The sequence below is a fragment of the Phallusia mammillata genome, chromosome 1, assembly GCF_965637545.1.
Source record: "Phallusia mammillata chromosome 1, kaPhaMamm4.hap1.1, whole genome shotgun sequence".
Taxonomy (NCBI): Eukaryota; Metazoa; Chordata; class Ascidiacea; order Phlebobranchia; family Ascidiidae; genus Phallusia; species Phallusia mammillata.
The window spans coordinates 10005885-10026755 of record NC_137252.1 but is presented as its reverse complement, the minus strand read 5'-3'; the positions used below and the strand labels follow the sequence as shown (position 1 = coordinate 10026755).

At 37.8% G+C, this 20871-nt stretch overlaps 3 protein-coding genes across 3 annotated transcripts; all 3 read left to right on the top strand.

The window, feature by feature from the left end:
* Window positions 1-416: 416 nt before the first annotated feature.
* Window positions 417-11254, top strand: LOC145228226 (uncharacterized). Its single transcript, XM_080093247.1, has 19 exons — window positions 417-447; window positions 892-1130; window positions 2171-2313; window positions 2450-2552; window positions 2917-3026; window positions 3082-3200; window positions 3285-3403; window positions 4183-4321; window positions 4612-4775; window positions 4831-5143; window positions 5803-6041; window positions 6808-6950; window positions 8192-8294; window positions 8607-8716; window positions 8777-8895; window positions 8993-9111; window positions 9293-9431; window positions 9728-9891; window positions 9955-11254. Exons 1-19 carry the CDS (start codon window positions 417-419, stop codon window positions 10270-10272), a joined length of 2934 nt encoding a protein of 977 aa, XP_079949373.1. The 3' UTR covers window positions 10273-11254.
* Window positions 10673-15373, top strand: LOC145228898 (cytochrome P450 2H2-like). Its single transcript, XM_080094115.1, has 9 exons — window positions 10673-11538; window positions 11770-11912; window positions 12218-12320; window positions 12741-12850; window positions 12914-13032; window positions 13337-13455; window positions 13699-13837; window positions 13912-14075; window positions 14176-15373. The coding sequence occupies exons 1-9, from the start codon at window positions 11299-11301 to the stop codon at window positions 14491-14493; spliced, it is 1455 nt and encodes a 484-aa protein (XP_079950241.1). The 5' UTR covers window positions 10673-11298; the 3' UTR covers window positions 14494-15373.
* A 157-nt stretch (window positions 15374-15530) lies between these two features.
* On the top strand, window positions 15531-20066 carry LOC145228889 (cytochrome P450 2F2-like). Its single transcript, XM_080094106.1, has 9 exons — window positions 15531-15815; window positions 15976-16118; window positions 16456-16558; window positions 17990-18099; window positions 18213-18331; window positions 18439-18557; window positions 18799-18937; window positions 19043-19206; window positions 19265-20066. The coding sequence occupies exons 1-9, from the start codon at window positions 15570-15572 to the stop codon at window positions 19580-19582; spliced, it is 1461 nt and encodes a 486-aa protein (XP_079950232.1). The 5' UTR covers window positions 15531-15569; the 3' UTR covers window positions 19583-20066.
* The last annotated feature ends 805 nt before the right edge of the window (window positions 20067-20871 follow it).

Sequence of the window (20871 nt, the reverse complement as noted above, 5' to 3'; positions counted from 1 at the left end):
CTATTGAGACTGAATTATCTGTCTCAAGTCCTAAACTGTCGTCACAAACTAAAATCTAATTTTATATTCAATCAGGGGTGAATTCACTCTAACGCTTACGATCTCTGTGCACTATTCTGTAGTTTAAATTAGAGTTAAACTATTTAGCAGGGCAGTGCCCCTAAATACTTACAACCTTTACCACACCACCTCTTGATTTTATTGGATGCAATGTAAGATTATACAATAACAAAGATTTACAAACTCAAAAACATAATCATAAGACATAAACTCGACGCTGTTGGGCGAGGCCTATATATACTGACGCAACTGGGCGCGGCCTTTATATCCGGTTGCCAGTTTGCGTAATGCGCTTCTAACTTTACATAATAAAAAGAGAATACACGCGAATAAAGTTACGATAGTTGCGATAAAGAATGCGTCAGTTATTCGTTTTTGAAATGCATGGTTTGTTTCTTTTAACAACGCAAGCCTAAACGTTTCCTGTCCCATCTGAGCAAACCGAGCAATATCACATCCTTCTGCAGATCGCCTGTTATTTGTGGCATGACGGAAATGATTGATTGTCTGTGTTATTTCAACATCATGGTTAGCAAATGGCACCATGTTGCATTACGCAACAGTCATCTTCTCGCAGCTTAAAGTGTTTCCTGTTTGCTTTAGGCAAACTGAAGAAAAGCATGATTTTTTACGTCACGCACTACATAATAAATGCTCATCTGCAGGTCTTGTTAAATTTACTAGACTATAAATACAAGGGATGCTTGTTATTGTAGACGTTTTAAAGTGTTTATTGTAGACGTTTTTTAAGTGTAAAAATTTTCTGTTCATATTTACTTTGACACTTAGGTAAAAGTTAGGATACTTATAACACATTGTTATCTATCGCAGAAATGTTGTTCTTATATATAGCTATTGTCGTTCTTCTGCTAGCCTACTGGTGGTACAAGAAACCAGACAAATTTCCACCAGGTCCAAAAGGACTTCCTCTATTGGGAGTTCTCCCTTACCTAAGTGATTTACCCCATCATGAATTTGGTGCATGGAGCAAGAAGTATGGAGCGATCCTGTCTGTACCATTGGGATGGCAAAACTGGGTTATTCTTAATGATTACGATGTCGTTATGGAAGTAAGTTGCTTTGTAACAGACCAGCGATTTCGTTTGTCTGCTACTTTATTTTTCTATTGGTCATCAGTCATCAGTCATCACAGAAACGTATACCAAAATGGAGAATTTTTTTGTTTACTTTTCTACATTGTATACGCCTCACATGCTTGGCGTTGATAGTTGCAGCGGTTTGTCCGACACTTCACGCCCCCTCCGAAACAGGAAAAAAAGCTGTTTTTCATTGTTGAGGATGTACCTAAGGTTTTGAAAAATTGCACCGATGGAAATACGAGTAGTCTTACTAGCCTATTTTGTAACTGAAAACTTTGTCTGTATGTCATTATTTAAAGAAATTGTCGTGGGTGGGCAATATCTAAACCTCCAACAGCCGCCATGCATACCGACGATAACTGTGCAAATTGTTAAAAGACTCGAAATTTGAGAGGACTGTCTCAACTGCCAACAGAATCAGTCAGTAAATTAGAAAGTAGGAATATATATTTCGCCTAATAATGGCATCATCAGTTCCTGAAAAACGCAATAGATCAACACCAAAATATCAAGAATGTAAAACAAACACAATGTTCATTGTGTTTGTTTTACATTCTTGATATTTTGGTGTTGATCTATTGCGTTTTTCAGGAACTGATGATGCCATTATTAGGCGAAATATATATTCCTACTTTCTAATTTACTGACTGATTCTGTTGGCAGTTGAGACAGTCCTCTCAAATTTCGAGTCATTATTTAAAGGTATTGCATCATAATTTTCCGTTCCTTTTTACCACTTCTAAATCATAGTACGCCTGGCTTAATAGGGGGCGTGTACCGAATCAGCTGGTCTCGCAAGCATTTCCATGTGGCAATGCTGAAAAATCCAGCCTGCGGTAGGATTCAAACCAACGACAGGATTCTGGGGAGGCGTGCCCCTCTGGTTAAGAACCACTGTTAGTAGATTTTAAAATTTGTTTTAAAAATGACCTGAATGTTCAAGTATAAAAATTTGCTGACGTATAACCGCAGCTGCTAATAGAAAAACATTTGCTTGACTTCATTTTAAGACGCTGGTAAAACAGAGTGAGGAATTTCATGAACGTCCGTACGTCCGGTTTTGTAGCATCTTTACATCAAATGGCGTCATTTTCATCCCTGGTGGCCCCAAATGGCATGCACACCGAAAATTTGGAATAGGGGCGATTCGCAGGTACAAAACTAAGTTACTGGGGTACAAGACGTGATGGTAAATTTTTAATGTGAAAAATCGTTAAGGCTCGTGACAGGCGTTTTTGTAACTTGTATTTTAAGTAGGTTGAATAATTTGTAAATGATTTTCTGTTTAGCTTTGGAGGCAGTAAGGGAGTTATGGAGAAGAAAATAAATGAAGAAATATTGAGCCTAAATCAACATCTACAGGAGTTTGAAGGAAAGCCGTTTCAAATACAGGTTCGCAATCCAAATCAGAAAGTGTTAGAACGAATTGGATGTACTTTTCAAATTGTCATACCTGCAATTGTAGGCACGAGTGACAATGTCCTCTTATTTGCTTGCAAAAACATGCCGATCCTGTTTTATTTGATGTAATTATCTCCTACTATACAACCATGTTATATATAATACAACAGTGAGTGTTGTTTCAAGTTTTTACACATTTTTTTTTTTCATTTAAGTCCGATTTATAATTTCCGTTCGGCAAACAGAATAATCTGTGCAAAAAATGTACAATGAAAAAGTTTACACGACAATATCAAATAAGCGAATTAAATGCACACTGCTGTGGTGATGTTCAAATACTTTTGTTTTATGACAGAGCCTTCTTACCAACGCAGTGGCGAATGTGATCTGCAACATTGCGTTCGGCAGAAGATACGATTATGATGATACCAAGTTTCAAAACCTCATTGCAAGTCTTATATCAATGTAAGTGATATAACATTTGTGAAATGAAACACCCAAACGATTTGTGTCCTTTCAGATTTGAAATCACAAGCGACTGGAAAGCAAGGGCGGCATTTTTTGTTCCATTTTTGTGCGACATCCCCCCTTTCTCGAGGCAAGTTCAAAAGACTATTGACAGCATTCAACCAATACGAGGTGCTTTAATAATTCAGTGACACCTAAAAAAATTATAATCTCTGATGCTAAACAAGTAACACTCTTTGTTTGATTTAAATACAGACATGATTACGGACTTGTATGAAGAGCACAAAGCGACTTACGATCCAAAAGACATTCGTGATATGATGGACGGCTATTTACAAAACTTTCCTTGTGACAAGGAAGACTTCGTTTTTAAGGTATACAATTCCGTTGAACAGAGAGCCGACTTGCTCACATTGCCTATATGACAGTGTTTATCAAAACTCATGTGGTTTTGCCCACCATGCATCTGACCATTTACGGTGGAGCTGCAGCGCGTTCAGCCAGCATCATCCACCAATTAATTGTACTGTCTAGTGATGCACCGAAGTTTCGGTTGGCCGAAACATTTCGGCCGAATACGCTGTTTTTCGATGTTTCGGTTTCGGCGCGAACTTTTTTGAAAATTTGGCCGAAACCGAACTTTTTGATTGCATGGAATTCACACCCAAACTTTCATTTTCGCCAATACGAAACATCATAAATTAACTATTTGTTATATCTACAAAATACTTGCCACATTGTCTGCGAAATATTACAAGTTTAGTGAAGCTTTCGCATTGTGAAAGTGATTTTGGTTTGTCATAATTGAGTTCACTTGCACCAACAACACAAGGTTAGGTTAAAAACACCCATAAGACATGCAGATTTAGGTTCGGCCTGATTTGGCCAAAATTTTTCGGCCTCGTGGCCGAATATTCGGTTTCGGCCCGAACCTTTTTAGGCGGGTTCGGTGCATCACTAGTACTGTCCACTGTTTTGCGTTCCAAAACGTCTTAATATAGCGCAGCTATTTTCGGCTTGGCGATTGTTGTGTCGCTATGATTTCCAAGCGAAAAAAAAAGTGTTTAGCCCCAAGACGCACAACAAAATGATAATTAAAGCATGTTTGCACAATCGTACTTATATCTGATTTAAAAGTGGTTCCTGTTTTAAGGACGTCCAAGACTTCTTTATCGATATGTTTGTTGCTGGAACCGAAACTACTTCATCCGGTTTGCGATGGGCATTTTTGTGTTTAATGCTTTATCCAGATGTGCAGGATCGAATGCAAGAGGAGATTGACAATATCATAGGTGATTTTGTGAGCTGATGCAAAAAAATGCGAATTTCCGTTTCACGTTAAAAGTTGTGGTAACTACAATTTTCTCTTTCGTGGTACCAGAAGTTGTTTTGGCAACTATGCTAATCAGAGCGTTACAAATAAATGATTGAATGATTGGTAATCTGCGCAAACTAAACACGCACAGGTTTATATGCTTAGAGTTTGAAAATCGGACAACTGCAAAGGTTAAGTCATACCGTTGTGTTTCTGGTTACGTATGTTTAAGTTGATAACGCAAAGGTTGGCCGTTTCATACCCCAGGAAAAGATGGAACACCAAGCTTGTCGCACCGTGAAAAGATGCCATACTGCTGCGCAGTTGTGCATGAAGTTTTCCGATTTAGAACACTTTTAGGCCTACCTGCTCCGCGCTGCGTAAATACAGATGTTACTGTTCGTGGCTACCGCATCCCTAAAGGAACACAGGCAAGTTATGAAAAATATTTATTCAAACAACATTGCATCAAGTTTCGTTTATTAGATTTTCACCAATGTTTGGCAAGTGCACAACGACGACACCTACTGGACAAATCCAGAGTTATTTGTACCCGAAAGGCACTTGGACGAAAACGGCATTTTTATAAATTCCAGGCATGTTATGCCATTTGGAGCCGGGGCCCGTGTATGTATGGGAGAGCAGCTGGCCAGGGCTGAGAATTGGCTCTTTTTAATCACAATAATTCAGCGGTTCAGGATAAGTGTTGACCCTGATGATCCAAATCCCCCTTCTCTGAATCGAGGCTCAAACAGTCTGGTTTACATTCCAGAAGCATACCACATGATTATTCATTCCCGCTGAATATGTGTATTTGATTTGTTAGCTTAAAACAAGTGTATATATGGTACAACCACTACAATTTACTCTATATGTTTCGTCGACGTTTTTGTCGGATCACAGAATAAATATTATACGAAATGTTTTTGAAATCTACGTTTATGGATACGATCCCGGTCTGTGTCATTCCAGCATAGCCGCAAGATCTACAGCTTTTCATTCAAAACAGGACAAGGCTGTTTAGATTCTTACAGACTTTATGCAGCATATTTACCTAAGATCATTTCTGAATTCCTAATTGATACATAAAACTCCTTCGTCAGCGAATGCAGCATTGACTCATCTGCAAACAGCTGTAAGCGTTTCCTGTTTGCTTTAGGCAAAAAGTGACTAACAGGCTTTGTAATATCATGCACTGGATCATAAATTTGTTTACATGTAATTGTTAAGTTTGCTTAAAATTGCTTACATGTTAGTGCCATTAGGTTTACTTACTTAGTTAAACGACATACATGTGATGTGTGTTTTTGTAGAATTTTAAACCTGAAATGTGTTAAGTGTCAAAAATTATTTTCTCGCATACAACTTATCCTGTATGAAAGACAGCAAATATGTTTTAACGCTAATTAAAGGTCCTTGCAGTCAGTCAAACAGTTACCAGAATGTTTTGTATCACAGATATGTTGCTCTTATATATAGTCATTGTCGTCTTTTTGGCAGCCTACTGGTGGTACAAGAAACCAGATGAATATCCACCAGGTCCAAAAGGTCTCCCCCTATTGGGAGTTCTTCCTTACCTAAGTGCTTTTCCGGAACATGAATTTGGTGCATGGAGCAAGAAGTATGGGCCGATTCTGTCTGTGTCGTTGGGATGGCAAGACTGGGTAGTTCTTAATGATTACGATGTCATAATTGAAGTAAGTTGCTATTTAACAGACTTGAGATTTTCTGTGACTTATGAATTAAATTTGTAATGGCCTTACACCAAAAGAGAGAATTTATTATGTTTTCTTTTTTTCATTGAATACTTTGTGCATGTATGCATAATCGAGCATGCTTGGTGTTTCTAGTATTTATAATACATGTTTAGACTTGAAACTGCAACTGCTAGTAAATCGCTTTGATTGGTTATCTTTTAGACCAGGGGTGGGGAACCTGCGGCCCGCGGGCCGCATGCGGCCCGCTTGCATTTTGAAAGTAGCCCGCGTCACAATTTTGTTAAAGTACAGCATAAAACGTAGCATAAAAAAACAATAATAAAATGTTTATGTACAAACATTTACTTGAAAAGACTTCGACATTTCTATATTTGACGCCAAACTTATTAAAATTGCCACACATTCAACCACTTGCTGCATTTGTGACGTAACAGTCACTCGATTGTCTCTTCTTCCAGTAACAAATCATTTGCCATGCGGTGTTAGTTTTAAATGGAGCTAGGGTGTTCCAGAAAGAATGGACAGATTTTAGTCGAATTAAGTGATGAACCTGTAAGCCTTGTTTGTTGCAAACATGTAGCAGCAAAGAAAAAAATCAAATCTGGAGCGATGAAATATAAAATCACTTGTATGCTTAGGGTATTATTACACGGAATTTGAAAGTAAAAAATATTTGGCCCGCCCGAAAATGTTGTGCCATTCATGCGGCCCGCAGTACTAAGTAGGTTCCCCACCCCTGTTTTAGACGCTGGTAAAACAGAGTGAAGAGTTTCATGAACGACCGTACGTCCGGTATCTAAGCATGTTAACAGCGGATGGGATCATTTTTAACCTTGGCGGCCAAAAATGGCGTTCACATCGAAAATTTGGGATTGGGGCGATACGCAGGTACAAAACTAAGTTACTGGGATACACATTGTGGCGGTAAAGTGGTATATTTGTTTGATTTGTATATGGTATTACGTTATATGTTTAACATTATGTTGTACGCATTTGTAAGTTTGTATAGTATAGTCCAGGTGTGGCCAGACCTGCTTCGTGCTCAAACCGCATATTACAAAACTTAGTTTCAAAAGGGTCGCAACACAAAAAATCAAAAACGGTTTGCTGGTGATACTGTGAGTCTCTACCTGGCTGTTTGAAATTAGACTGATATGGTGGCAAAGTTTTTGTGTCTCGTTTCGTAATGACGTTTCAAGTTACTGGTTTTGTAATGATTAAGCGAAGCTTGACGAGTAAGACACACAGGTTTACCTTCATTATCAATAAATGCAGACTTCTCCTCCCATTCTGTTTTAGAGGTTACATTTTCCTGTTTATATTTCTTTTTTTGCAGTTATTTCTCAGCGACATTTTCTTGGCTAAATTTGCAGTTATAGTTACTATAAGCCGGAATATAAATGTAAAAGATATGCTTTTTATGTCAGCCCTGACTTAAAGCTTCAATCTGAAAATATATGTGACCACAAAGCACAAACTAGCACGCTTCTACAATAAAAATCTTTTCGGTTTTTGAAATGCACATTGGTTATTACATTCAGTCAGTCCATTGTCAATGCGTGACACTATACATTGTTTTATAATCAGGTTAAACAACACGGCAACATGTAAAAATTCATAAACAACATAAAAGAGACGCAATCATAGGCTCAAAGAGCCGCATGCGGCTCGTGAGCCGCAGTTTTGCCACCTGTGGTATAGTCAAATCCAGGGTTCTCAAACGGGGGGCCTACCCTAAAGTGGGCTGCTTAAGATAACACAAAGGTATCTGTATCCATTGTATCGTTCCTTACCAATATCCCATAATCGCTTTTAATTGTGTGGAACAAAAAATTTTACTGGAGAAGTCTTCAAATAAGAATATGAAGAACACAAACTGGAAGAGCTTAAATGTTTAAGAATCCATGTCCAAATAATCGTATGCCTGTCGCGATGTTTTGTATAGAATAATGGTTTCGGAAAGAATCGAACATTTTTTGTGCAAACACGTCGTTTATACGGCTACAAAACAATCGATTTAAAATGCAAAAAAATCAAACATTACATTTGAAATAAGAGTAACGGCTGATTACAGGCCTCTCTGTAACATATATAAGTAAATTGAATGTTGCATTTTTTTTCCTGTTCAGCTTTGGAGGCAGTAAAGGAGTTATGGAAAAGAAGATAAATGAAGAAGTGTGGCATTTTATTCAACAACTACAGGAGTTAGAAGGAAAGCCTTTTCAAATTCAGGTTAGTATTCTAAACGGGAAACTAAAGGTTGCACTCGATTGCATGTGTTGGACAGTTGTTTGAAAACCCAAATAATCTACTCCATAGTTTTATTGTAGGGCTCTAAATAATGTCCTCTGTTTGATTGCAAAAATATGGCAGATCTATTTTATTAGGTCCGATCAACTCAAAGTATGGGCACAAACATAAATTTAAATAAAAAGGTAGGTTCAGTTTGTAGGTTTCGTTTACTAGGAAAAAGTTTATTAAAGGAACGAATTAAAGAACAAGATGCTTCTTGTATGACATATAAATACTTGTGTTTAATGACAGAGCCTTCTTACAAACGCAGTGTCGAATGTTATCTGCAACATTGCGTTCGGCAGAAGATACGATTATGATGATGCCAAGTTTCAACACCTCATTTCATGTCTTATAGCACAGTAAGTGATATAGCATTCGTGAAAAAAATAACACTTAAACGATTTGCGACCGTTTTTCAGATTTAAACTCTCAAGCGACTGGAAAACAAAAGCTGTGATATTTGTTCCGTTTTTGTGCGATTTTCCACCGTTTTCGTGGCATGTTGAGAAGAGTTTAAAAACCGTGCAACCAATACGAGGTGCTGTTTATAGGAAGTAAAGACTTTTAATTTAATAAAAAAACGATTTCTTAGTGTTATTCTATCAGTGTCTGAATGAAAAAAGGTTAAAATACAGATATGATTACGGAACTATATGAAGAGCACAAAGAGACTTACGATCCAAAAGATATTCGTGACATTATGGACGGCTATTTACAATACTTTCCATGCGACGAGGAAGACTTCGTATTTAAGGTACACAATTTCGTTGAATAGAAAGCCCACTTGCTGACATGTGACAAGCATAGCCTGCTGCATGACTTTCAGTGTTTAATAAAGCGCATTTTCGTTAACATTACCAATGCTACATAATGCTTAAACTGCGCTTGCATAAACGTACGCACATCTGGTTTAAAATTGATTCCTGTTTCATAAGGACGTCCAAGACTTCTTCATCGATATGTTTGCGGCTGGAACCGAAACTTCTGCATCTGGTTTGCGGTGGGCATTTTTGTGTTTAATGATGTATCCAGAAGTACAGGACCGAATGCAAGAGGAGATTGACAATATCATAGGTGATGTTGTCAGTTAACACAGAAACTTGGGTGTTGTAATTTGGTCGTGGGACAAGCATGTTAAAATTTGTGGAACCTATATTTTTTTAACCTACCAAAAGGCTTTAATTATTGTTGACAATTTGGCTAGTCTACATTGACTTGGGATGGAGAGGCTTATGCTCAGCATACGAAAATCAGATAATTGAAAAAGTTAAAGATGATGATGAAATACTATTTTCGTATTATTTGTTTTTTTTACGTTACCTGTGTTTACGTTGATAATTGAAAAAGGTGTTTGCCATTTTATACACCAGGAAAAGATGGAACACCAAGCTTGTCGCACCGTGAAAAGATGCCATACTGCTGTGCAGTTGTGCATGAAGTTTTCAGATTTAGAACACTTGCAGGTCTAGCTGTTCCACGCTGTGTCAATAAAGACGTTACTGTTCGTGGCTACCGCATCCCAAAAGGAACCAGGGTAGGTTTCAAAAAAGTATTTTTATAATCCTAACACCACACTGCAACAAGTTATGTTTATTAGATTTTCATGAATCTATGGAATGTACACAACGACGACATCTACTGGACAAATCCCGAGTTGTTTGCACCGGAAAGGCACCTGGACAAAAGCGGCAATTTCACCAACTCCAGGCATGTTATACCATTTGGAGCTGGGGCCCGTGTATGCATGGGAGAGCAATTGGCTCGGGCCGAGAATTGGCTGTTTTTAATCACAATAGTTCAGCGGTTCAGGATAAGTGTTGACCCTGATGATCCGAAACCTCCTTCTCTGAGTCGAGGCTCTAACGGCATGGTGTACATTCCAGACGCATACAACATGATTATTCATTCTCGCTAGATATTACTGTTTAAGTCTCTGTAAATCGTTTTCTTTGATTTTGCAAGAAAAAAAACATTACTTAACCGTAAACATTTTTTTTTTGCTTTTGCAAACGACCATCAACTATTATAAACAACTACAATTGCAAACCGTAAACAGATTTATTTAAACGTTACGACAAATGAAAGCATGAGGCACTTGTCCGCCTGTCAAAAATAACAAATACAAAATACCTAAATTTGGCCACCGAATTAGCAGTCAGTCATCAAGCGCTATCCGCTTCCACTGCAAAGCGGTTTTTCAACCTGTCATGGCTTGTGCAGTGAAGCGCAAAGCATGTTTGTGACGTAACAACTTGTGCCGACGGTTTTATTTGCCAAAGAGAAAAGCGCTGACCTATTTGCTGCACGTTTCGCTCGCTGCTGTTTCACATAACCTGAGGGTTCGGTCATTGCTGCTTTATGTTGCTGGTGTAGTAAGTGCGTGGCAAAAGTTTAAAATTTGATATGTACTATATTGTGGCTTGTTTGTAGACTTTGTGATATTAGTGACAAGGCTATACGAATGTGTGTTTGCTCGTACAGTACTGACAGATTTGTGTTGTGTAGGATTGTGTAGTTATGCTTGTTCAGCGCTACGACAGGCAAAACGTTATCGAAAACTGATCGTTGTGGCTAGTAAGTACCGGCAGTTGATAAACATACATGATTATTTACGTTGCGCAGTTATTTCCAACTTGTGATTGTTTTAGTGCTATTTTGTCGCTATGTTTTCTTTCAGCAAGTGAAATGAAATCAACTGAACTGATTATGGAATTAAACTAGAAAAATAGAACAAATTGTTTATAGTTGATAATTGTGTGCAGTGGTGTTGCAGAAGTTGCCGGAAAAGCATCAAAACATTGCGTCATTAAATATATCACCACCAAAACCAAATCCACAAAGAAAAGCTATTTTGCGCAACATATGTCGAATAAAATACTTTTATTGTTTGCGTAGCATATTTAGTTTGTAAGTAACAAGACAAACAAACAAGTGAACAGAAATGTTGCTTTTGTATATACTCTGTGCAGTGATAGCATTTGGTTTGTACTGGTGGTACAAGAAACCAGACAAATTTCCACCAGGTCCAAAAGGACTTCCTCTGCTGGGAGTTCTCCCTTACTTAAGTGCTTTTCCTGAACGTGAATTTAGTGCATGGAGCAAGAAGTATGGACCGATTCTGTCTGTGTCAATGGGATGGCAAGACTGGATAGTTCTTAGCGATTACGATGTCATAATTGAAGTAAGTTGCTATTTAACAGGTCTGTAATTTTGTTTTTCTACAATGTTACATTCAACTTCTATAGGCCATGATATATGTAAAACACTCCAAACGTTTTTTTGTTGCGGTAAAACATTTGCGCTAATCGCCCAAATGAAGTATACGTTGCACGTCACAAGTTAAAGTCTTGGAGGCAGGGAAATTTTGTTGACAATCTACCGCTGTTATCGTGTACAAATTATTTGTCTTCAGACACTAGTAAAACACAGTGATGAATTTCATGAACGACCGTACGTACGTTTTTTCTGCATGCTGACCTCGAATGGGGTCGTTTTTACTCCCGGTGGCCAAAAGTGGCGATCACACCGCAGATTTGGAGTAGGAGCGATTAGAAGGTAACACTAATATATTGAAATCATTGGTGTCTATAGTTAGTGTGTATGTTACTTCCTGGTGGGCCGTATATTTGTTTTTAATTTATATGTTATAATGCTACACGCATTTAAAGTCGGTAGTATGTCATTATACCGTTCCAACCAACGGATGTTTTGAAAACGATAATTTTATGCTCCACAAAAAAAATGATGTTTTGTGTTGACAATAAAGGTGAATGTAGTAAAATGCCGTAATTTAAACGTGCCTTTAAGTTATGACTATTTTGTCTGCAAAATTCACGACATAAAAATTATTTTCTACGCAGTTTTGGAGGCAGTAAAGGAGTTATGGAGAAAAAGATAAACGAAGAAGCGTTGCATTTTACTCAACAACTACAGGAGTTAGAAGGAAAGCCTTTTCAAATACAGGTTTGAAATACACGATATTTGTTTGGAATGCTACTTTGGCGGAGGGGCGACATTGTTATGCACTATTTTAAGATAGGCGAAACCAAATGCAAACTTTTAAATGCCATATCAAACCGCCCCTTTGCGTTGCAAGTTTGTAACAATTCGTATATATAATGTTACTTCAGATAGAATGTAAAATTGTTTTTTGCACAATTTAAATTTTAATCCTTTGAAATATAATTAGAAAAAGCATTTTGTTATCAAAAGTGCATTGTTGCTTATATAAGGCCAAGCCTTTTCAAGGTTATTCAAGTTAAGTCTAATAACCAACCATTGGTAATTGTGTCATATTAAGTTAACGGAAGTTTGCAATGAAATTTAGACTTTAAAGCGATGTTTCCGCTTTGCCAAGCTTAACATTTTTACTTGTGTTTGCAGGACATTTTAACGAACGCTGTTTCAAATGTGTTTTGCAACATAGCATTCGGTCGAAGATACGATTACGATGATGCAAAGTTTCAAAGTCTTATTGAAAGTCTTGTGGCACTGTATGTATCACATATTAAAAACGATCACCAACAAAAACAGTTTTTATTTTTGTTTTAATTCAGGTTTAAAATCGCCGGTAACTGGAAAACCAACGCCATGATGTTTGTTCCATTCCTTTGCGACATTCCGCCTTTCTCGTGGCACGTTCAAAAGAGTATGGAAAGCATTCAACCCATTCGGGGTACTAAATTTTGATCTTTATTGAATCTTTTCGACACCTGTGATTTTTCGGTGTTTTTGCTATTCAGTGCCTGAATTTAGTTTCAACGAACCTTCCAAAAAAAGCTTGAACTGGTGCATTTAACCTTAAATTTTGCCCTTGCTTTGGTGCTAACTTATAATTGCGGCGTTTTTATGATATGATCTCTTTCACACATTTTTGATACTAAGTTTTGTTTTGTTTTAACCTGCTAAAATTTGTTGAAGAATGAAGCAGACATCCATCGAAACTAGCAAAAAGATAACATTTTAAATTTTACATACAGACATGATTACGGACCTTTATGAAGAGCATAAATCGACTTACGATCCAAAAGATATTCGTGACATTATGGACGGCTATTTACAAAGTTTTCAATGCGACGAGAATGAATTCATGTTAAAGGTAAACAATCACAAGCAGAAAGTCGACTTGCAATGGATCGGGAAATAAACAAAGCGGTATTTCTACGAAGGTCTATAAATATTCGACTATAATACAAGAAGGCGAGACTTAATATTGTTTGCAGAGTTAGGTAGATTCGTCAAAAAGTTTATTTTATGGCAGCAATTCATACGAAATCGCACGTACGCAAGTAAACGTATATTCATCCTGCTTAACACGTTTATGTTTGTGTCTTATTTTTAGGACATACAAGATTTTTTCATTGATATGTTTGTTGCTGGGACCGATACTGCTGCGTCAACTTTGCGATGGGGACTTTTGTGTATAATGTTACATGTAGGTGTTCAGGAGCGAATGCAAGAGGAAATCGACAATATCATAGGTGAGTTTTTTAGAGTCCTAATGTGTGCTTTTATGAGTGAATGTAAAATTAAACTTTGATACCTTTATAATTAGGCAGATACGGTACACCAAGCTTGTCAGACCGAGAAAAGATGCCATACTGCTGCGCAGTAGTACATGAAGTTTTCAGATTTAAGACACTTGCGGCCTTGTCGCTGCCCCGCTGCGTACATAAGGACGTCACAGTTCGCGGCTACTTCATACCAAAGGGAACTAGGGCAAGTTTAAAAAATATTTGTCTGAAATTACATTGCAACGAGTTTTGTTCAGATTTTTTTCTTCACAAGGTTTTCATTATCATTTATATTTTTTGTTTAGGTAATGACCAACCTTTGGCATGTACACAACGACGATACCTATTGGACAAAACCAGAGTTGTTTGCACCGGAAAGGCACTTGAACGAAAACGGAAAATTCACAAACTCTAGGCATGTTATGCCATTTGGAGCTGGGGCCCGTGTGTGCATGGGAGAGCAGCTAGCTAGAGCCGAGAGTTGGCTGTTTTTAATCACAATAATTCAGCGGTTCAGGATAAGTGTTGACCCTGATGATCCGGATCCTCCTTCACTGAGTCGAGGATCAAATGGTCTGGTTTATATTCCAGACGCATACAACATGATTATTCATTCCCGCTAGATCTGTGTGTGGTGTGACTGCTCAAATTCTGCAACTTGTTGAACAAGCGTAAAAACATTACAACAACTAGTGTTCTTGTTTCCAACAGACCAATATATCAGGACTAAGGTAATTGACAAATGTAATGTCATTTACACATGTCTTAGTGCTGGGTGAAAGTGGGGTTATGATTGCAGTCGGTCGCACAGCTTTATAGCAGGTTATACAAAACGCTTTAGGATCGTATGCTAACTTGAGAGGTACGTCAGATGTAAATGCAAGAGAAGGCGGAATATAAAACAGTTGTATTTTAACTTGAATGGCAAAAAAGCGTTTGCAGAAATTTTGCTAAGCAGGTTGAACTATTTAACACGTAACATTGGTCACCGCATACGCATGCATATATGTCAGCAGTCGGTCGCGCAACACGTAACATTTACAAAAACATGAAACATGACTGGTCATCGAACACTGCATCGAGACAACAGCTTTGCTTCAGCTAAACGTGTTTCTTCCCTGTAAGGTTGGGCAATGAAGCGAAAAATATGTTTGTGACGTCACACACCGAATCGTGACAGCTTGTAAGAATGCTTTTGTTGAAATGAAACTGTTCGACCGCGAAGCTGTACGTTTTGTTTTTTTGCTGTATCACATCATCGGAGGGCATAACCTTTTCTGTGTGCTTGGGGTCAGTTATGCGATTGCATGACAAATGTTACAGTTTGAAGTCTACTGGTAGTGTAGCCTGGTCTGCTATGATGTGCAAACATTGCTGTATTGGTTGACTTGTATCGCTGTCTAAGAGTAAACTTTAAAGCTCATTGCGTCAATTTCACCTTTCAGCAACAGTTGCAGGTTTGCTTGGGTTTTAAAGTTCACTAAGTTTTCAAATAATCTCTCAGACTAACAAGGTATTTTAAACCTTTTTTAAATGTGTTAGATGTCAAACAAACAACTTGTTAACAACTGATGTTCGCATCCATAACAGATGATGTTCTCTGTCAGTTTGCTTGTTGGCACAGTAGAACTAGTTTGTTACTAGTTAGAGTTGGGTCAATAGGTGTATAAAATGTTATAGTTTGTGTTATATCACAGCAATGTTGCTCTTGTATATAGTCATTACAGTGCTTCTGGTAGCACTATTTTTTTACTGGTGGTACAAGAAAACAGACAAATATCCACCAGGTCCAAAGGGACTTCCCCTGCTGGGAATTCTACCCTATCTAAGTGCTTTTCCTGAACGCGAATTTGGTACATGGAGCAAGAAGTATGGACCGATTTTGTCTGTGTCGATGGGATGGCAAGACTGGGTAGTTCTTAACGATTACGATGTCATAATCGAAGTAAGTTGCATTCAAAACAGATCTAATGTATTACGTAAGCTGGGCGTCAGTCGTGTCAGTAAGCTACATATTGAAAATACGTTTAAGAAATTGGTCTGGATATAAATAAAAATTAGCTGACTTCAATCCACAACTGCTAGTAAAATACGTTTACCTTTAGACGCTGGTAAAACAGAGTGAGGAATTTCATGAACGACCGTATGTGCGTTATCTAAGCATGCTAACAGCAAATGGGGTCGTTTTTAACCTCGGTGGTCCGAAGTGGCGATCTCATCGAAGATTTGGAGTGGGGGCAATTCGAAGGTACGAACTGTTTTCGACTTATTTAGAGTATAGCTAACTGTGGTGCTAAAGTGGTTAATTTGTTCTTCGATGCGCACATTTATCATTCAATATTATCTGATATGCGTTTGTATGTTTTAGAAAGAATCGCATATTACTTATGCAGAAAACACGTTCGTTGCCCTATACAGAAAAACTTGAATAAAACATAGAAAACCTTAATTTTCTGCGGACTTCCTGGCTACTGTAATGTAGACCATGGAATATGAAGTAAATATAAGTGCGTACTATAGGCTTTGTCTATAACATATATTTTAGTTGGTAAATTAAATAATGTATTATTAATTTTTGTGCTCAGTTTTGGAGGTAGCAAAGGAGTTATGGAGAAAAAGATAAACGAAGAAGCGTTGCATTTTACTCAACAACTACAGGAGTTCGAAGGAAAGCGTTTTCAGATACAAGTTTGTATTCTAATTAAACGAAAAAACTGTATTAACTTAATTGCAAATGTTGGACAGTTGATTAGAATACAAACTTTTTGATTGACCTTTTTTACTTGCTGTGTCAAATTAACTTGGCAAAAAAGCTATAGAATGCAAGTAGGTGTAGTTTGCCAATTCTGTCGTATTTCTTCATGTCACCAAAATGACTCATATAAAACCGTCGACACAACCGACACGTGACATAATGAAGCGATGCACCCAGCTTGGCCTAAATTAGGTAGATAATAAACGACATAATGTTACGCAAAAAGAGAAATACCCTACATCAGTGGTTCTCAAACTGTGCGTCGCGACGCCCTGGTGCGTCGTTTCAATTTTCCAAGGGCGTCGCAGAATATTTCCGTTTCGTGGCTGAACTCAGTTTATCTCATAAAAATGAGGTTTCAGTGCGGTTGACGTATATCTACGTCCATACTTTTTGCGTAGAGTGCGGATTGACGTAAATTTACCTTTTTGATCAAAAACGCGGTTGTCCGTTAATGTACGTCAAGACCAAACAGTACAAGCAGCAAGTGCGTGATAGGCGCGTGTCTGGGGCGACGCTTGGCGGGCATTAAACTTGATTATGTGAACGGAGTCTTGTTCCATAACAATGTAACAAAGGCGACTTTTCTAGCAAAGGCTTGAGGTAGTTATAACGTATAATTGTTAGCTAAAGTTTTAAGTGATTATTGTGCATGAGTTGCAGCAGTAAATTTTTGTGCATCAGTTTATATTGTGCGTAAGTTGAAACATTACTTTCATTGTAATTCGTTATTGATGCTGTTGAGACCTTGCAGCAGACAAGACAATGCAATTGTGCGCAATAATTGAAACAATTAACAAAAGCCCGCACGTGATTGCCGGGTGCACTAAAAGTGTTGAGTGCAGTTTTATAAATTTGTCAAAAAACAGGCTAAAATTGTTCTCTAAGTGCTGTTTAATAGATTTAAATTAACTGTTTATTGATAAGTTTCCTCATTACCTTTTATTTGCTGGTGCGTCGCAAGTCAAGAAAACTTTTCCAGAGGCGTCGCAACAAAAAAAAGTTTGAGAACCACTGCCCTACATAATGACCTAAAAATGACGCAAATTTGTGGTATTTTAGTTTTGTTTTTCCCAGGATGGTAGTACCTTGTATATTATAACTGGTGATACAGTGCTGGATTAAGGGTCTGCTGGCCTGTAGGCACATTCTATAAGTGGCCCGAAAATCAGGATTGCCAACTAAAAAAAAATATAATTATCAGTGTTGCCAAATCATTGTCACAAAGATCGTTGTTGTAAAGTGGCCTAGATTTTTGCCTGGCCTGTAGGCACGTGCCTACTTTGCCTAATGGTTAATCCGGCACTGTGATGATATATAACCCGATTTTATCATATGAGCGAATCTATACTTGTGTTTGACAGAACATCTTAACAAACGCAGTGTCCAATGTGATATGCAACATAGCCTTCGGCAGAAGATATGAATATGATGATGCCAAGTTTCAGAACCTTATCACATGTCTTTTGACACAGTAAGTACTGTAATAAATAAGCTATTGCTGCCAGGCATAGTATCAAGTTTAAGTAATGTAATATTTGTGAAAAACAACAATCACACGATTTGTTTTTCTATGTTTTGTTTCAGATTTAAAATCTCCAGCGACTGGAAAACAAACATTATGATATTTGTTCCTTTTTTGTGCGATATTCCACCGTTTTCGTGGCATGTTGAAAAGAGTATGAAAGCTATGCAACCAATACGAGGTGATTAATTTAGGATGTCCGGCTGTTGGACTGAAATAAAAAAACGCAGTTTCTTGGTGTTCTATATCTAAATACAAACAAAATGAACTTTTTTTGGCCTAATGCAGATATGATTACGGACTTGTATGAAGAGCACAAATCGACTTACGACCCAAAAGACATTCGTGATATTATGGACGGGTACTTACAATGTTTTCAATGCGACGAGAACGACTTCGTATTTAAGGTAACAGATAGTCGACTCTCCCTCGTGTGGCATTAACTGGTTATGAAACGGACGTACTCGTTCGCTATGTACAATCGACTTAGATAAATGCATTCTGGGTGGAAATTTTGGTCACTCGTACCATGTTATTTAGATGAGAAAAAGTTTTTGTCACCTTTTTAATGCAGCACAAAAACCAAAGAATACTTGCCCAAGCGTACACAAGTATGGTCTAAATTTAACAAAAAGCCCATGTTTTAAGGACATTCAAGACTTCTTTATCGATATGTTTGTTGCTGGAACCGAGACTTCTGCGTCAACTTTGCGATGGGGACTTTTGTGTTTATTGCTTCATCCGTATGTGCAGGATCGAATGCAAGAGGAGATTGACAATATCATAGGTGAGTTTGTTAGTTGGCGCCTGGGAATTTGCGACTACTAATTTGTTTCTTCGACAAGTACATGTGAGTTGACAACTAAATGGTGTTTGCCGTTTTATTCATCAGGAAAAGACGGAACACCAAGCTTATCGCATCGTGATAATATGCCATACTGCTGCGCAGTTGTGCATGAAGTTTTACGATTTAAGACTCTGACAGCCCTGTCTGTTCCACGCCGTGTTACTAAGGACATCATTGTTCGAGGTTTCCACATCCCAAAAGGAACGAAGGCAAGTGTTAAAACTGTAATTTTTATAGTCTTAAACAAGAATAAGTTTCGTTTATTAGATTATGACCAACCTTTGGAATGTACACAACGACGACACTTATTGGAAAAATCCCGAGTTGTTTGCACCGGAAAGGCATCTGGACGAAAACGGAAAATTCACCAACTCTAGGCATGTTATACCGTTTGGAGCTGGGGCCCGTGTTTGCATGGGAGAGCAGCTGGCGCGGACTGAGATTTGGCTGTTTTTAATCGCAATAATTCAGCGGTTCAGGATAAGTGTTGACCCTGATGACCCGGATCCTCCTTCTCTCAGCCAAGGAAGGAGCGGTCTGGTTTATGTTCCAGAAGCATACAACATGATTATTCATTCCCGCTAAATATGTGTGTGTTTGATTTAAATGCTGAAGTATTGTTAACTGTTGAACGAGTGCATATTATGCGTGCAAGTTAGATTATATGTGTTATAGCTTCTTTTAGTATTGGAATGCACCTAATTCCATCAAATTTATGTAGGTTGATTCCAATACTGCACCATCAGGCTTAGGCTTTGAAACTGTTGTTGTTGAACATGTGACAGTATATACTATAGTAAAAGTATATAAGGTATATATATACCTTAACGGGTTTGTTTACAGCTTATCTGTTGGGAACATTTACTCAGATCGTACTTTGGGGTCTACTTTTTTATGTGTCTGTTTTAAACTTTACATGTAAACTTTGTGCAAATAGCTATATTCGTTTTTCATTTAATGTCTCGTAAGGTTGATGTTGTACACATGGTTTTTCATGTTCGTTCTGTTTCACATGTCGCAAAAACCACCAAGTTTACGTTAAAAAAAACAAGCTACATACGTTTTCAAAGTTTCAATGACAAAATTGTTGAAGCGATAATACTTAGTGACATCACCAAATATCAGTTAGTTCTAAAAAATAAATGGTTTATACACTTGAAACTGTTTATTATAAGCAAAAAAGGCAATACTTAAAAATGATTTTAAACAAATTACTTTCTAAAACAATTCAGTACTAGTTTACAGGACCTATTACAGACCAATTTGTGCTTAATTGCACCACATGTATCTTTTAAACAAAATATTACGTTGATTAAAAATTGTAGAATATCCGTATAACAGAACAAACAGCAGGCAGTTAAAAGCAAAAAATGGCATTTAAGGTCATCGCGTGCAAAGCTTGAGCGTCCGAAACCGGTCAACCGTTTACTGTACAGCCATTTTGAAGCTTACCTTTAGCCCAAAGCAATATGTTCTTTAAGATCACTCGGGCAAAGCGGTGTTTGTGACGTCACTGAAATATTCGTGCTCGAATTACATGATTGTTTTGGCTCGAAGGCAAGAAACAGCACCACGTAGGGGTGTTTTCGTTGCACTGGTCTTGGTTCCTGCGCTATGCAAGTTCTTGTCTTATTTTGTGAAACAGGCATTTGTTATTTTCGGCAGGAAAAGATGAAGCATTAAAGAATCGCAGTGAGGTGTAGTTTCAAAAAAATGTTTGAGTTTTGTAAGTTGCTGGATTTGCGGTATGCAGTGAGCTGTTTTTGTAGGGCGTTTTTGGTAACCACAGGAAACAGTGATAATATTCGTCATCAAAACATTGCAACGTTCATGACACATAATAACATCATCCGTTGCTTAACGTTTGGTGCTAA

Coding starts and splice junctions, on each gene's coding strand:
- LOC145228226 (XM_080093247.1), top strand. CDS start 417: ATGCGTCAGTTATTCGTTTTTGAAATGCATG. Junction 6,042..6,807: donor ATTACGATGTCATAATTGAA/GTAAGTTGCTAT, acceptor CCCCTGTTTTAG/ACGCTGGTAAAACAGAGTGA. Junction 8,295..8,606: donor GAAAGCCTTTTCAAATTCAG/GTTAGTATTCTA, acceptor GTTTAATGACAG/AGCCTTCTTACAAACGCAGT.
- LOC145228889 (XM_080094106.1), top strand. CDS start 15,570: ATGTTGCTCTTGTATATAGTCATTACAGTGCTTCTGGTAGCACTATTT. Junction 16,119..16,455: donor GGAGTGGGGGCAATTCGAAG/GTACGAACTGTT, acceptor TTTTGTGCTCAG/TTTTGGAGGTAGCAAAGGAG. Junction 19,207..19,264: donor ACATCCCAAAAGGAACGAAG/GCAAGTGTTAAA, acceptor TTCGTTTATTAG/ATTATGACCAACCTTTGGAA.
- LOC145228898 (XM_080094115.1), top strand. CDS start 11,299: ATGTTGCTTTTGTATATACTCTGTGCAGTGATAGCATTTGGTTTGTAC. Junction 13,033..13,336: donor AAGCATTCAACCCATTCGGG/GTACTAAATTTT, acceptor TTTTACATACAG/ACATGATTACGGACCTTTAT. Junction 13,456..13,698: donor AGAATGAATTCATGTTAAAG/GTAAACAATCAC, acceptor TCTTATTTTTAG/GACATACAAGATTTTTTCAT.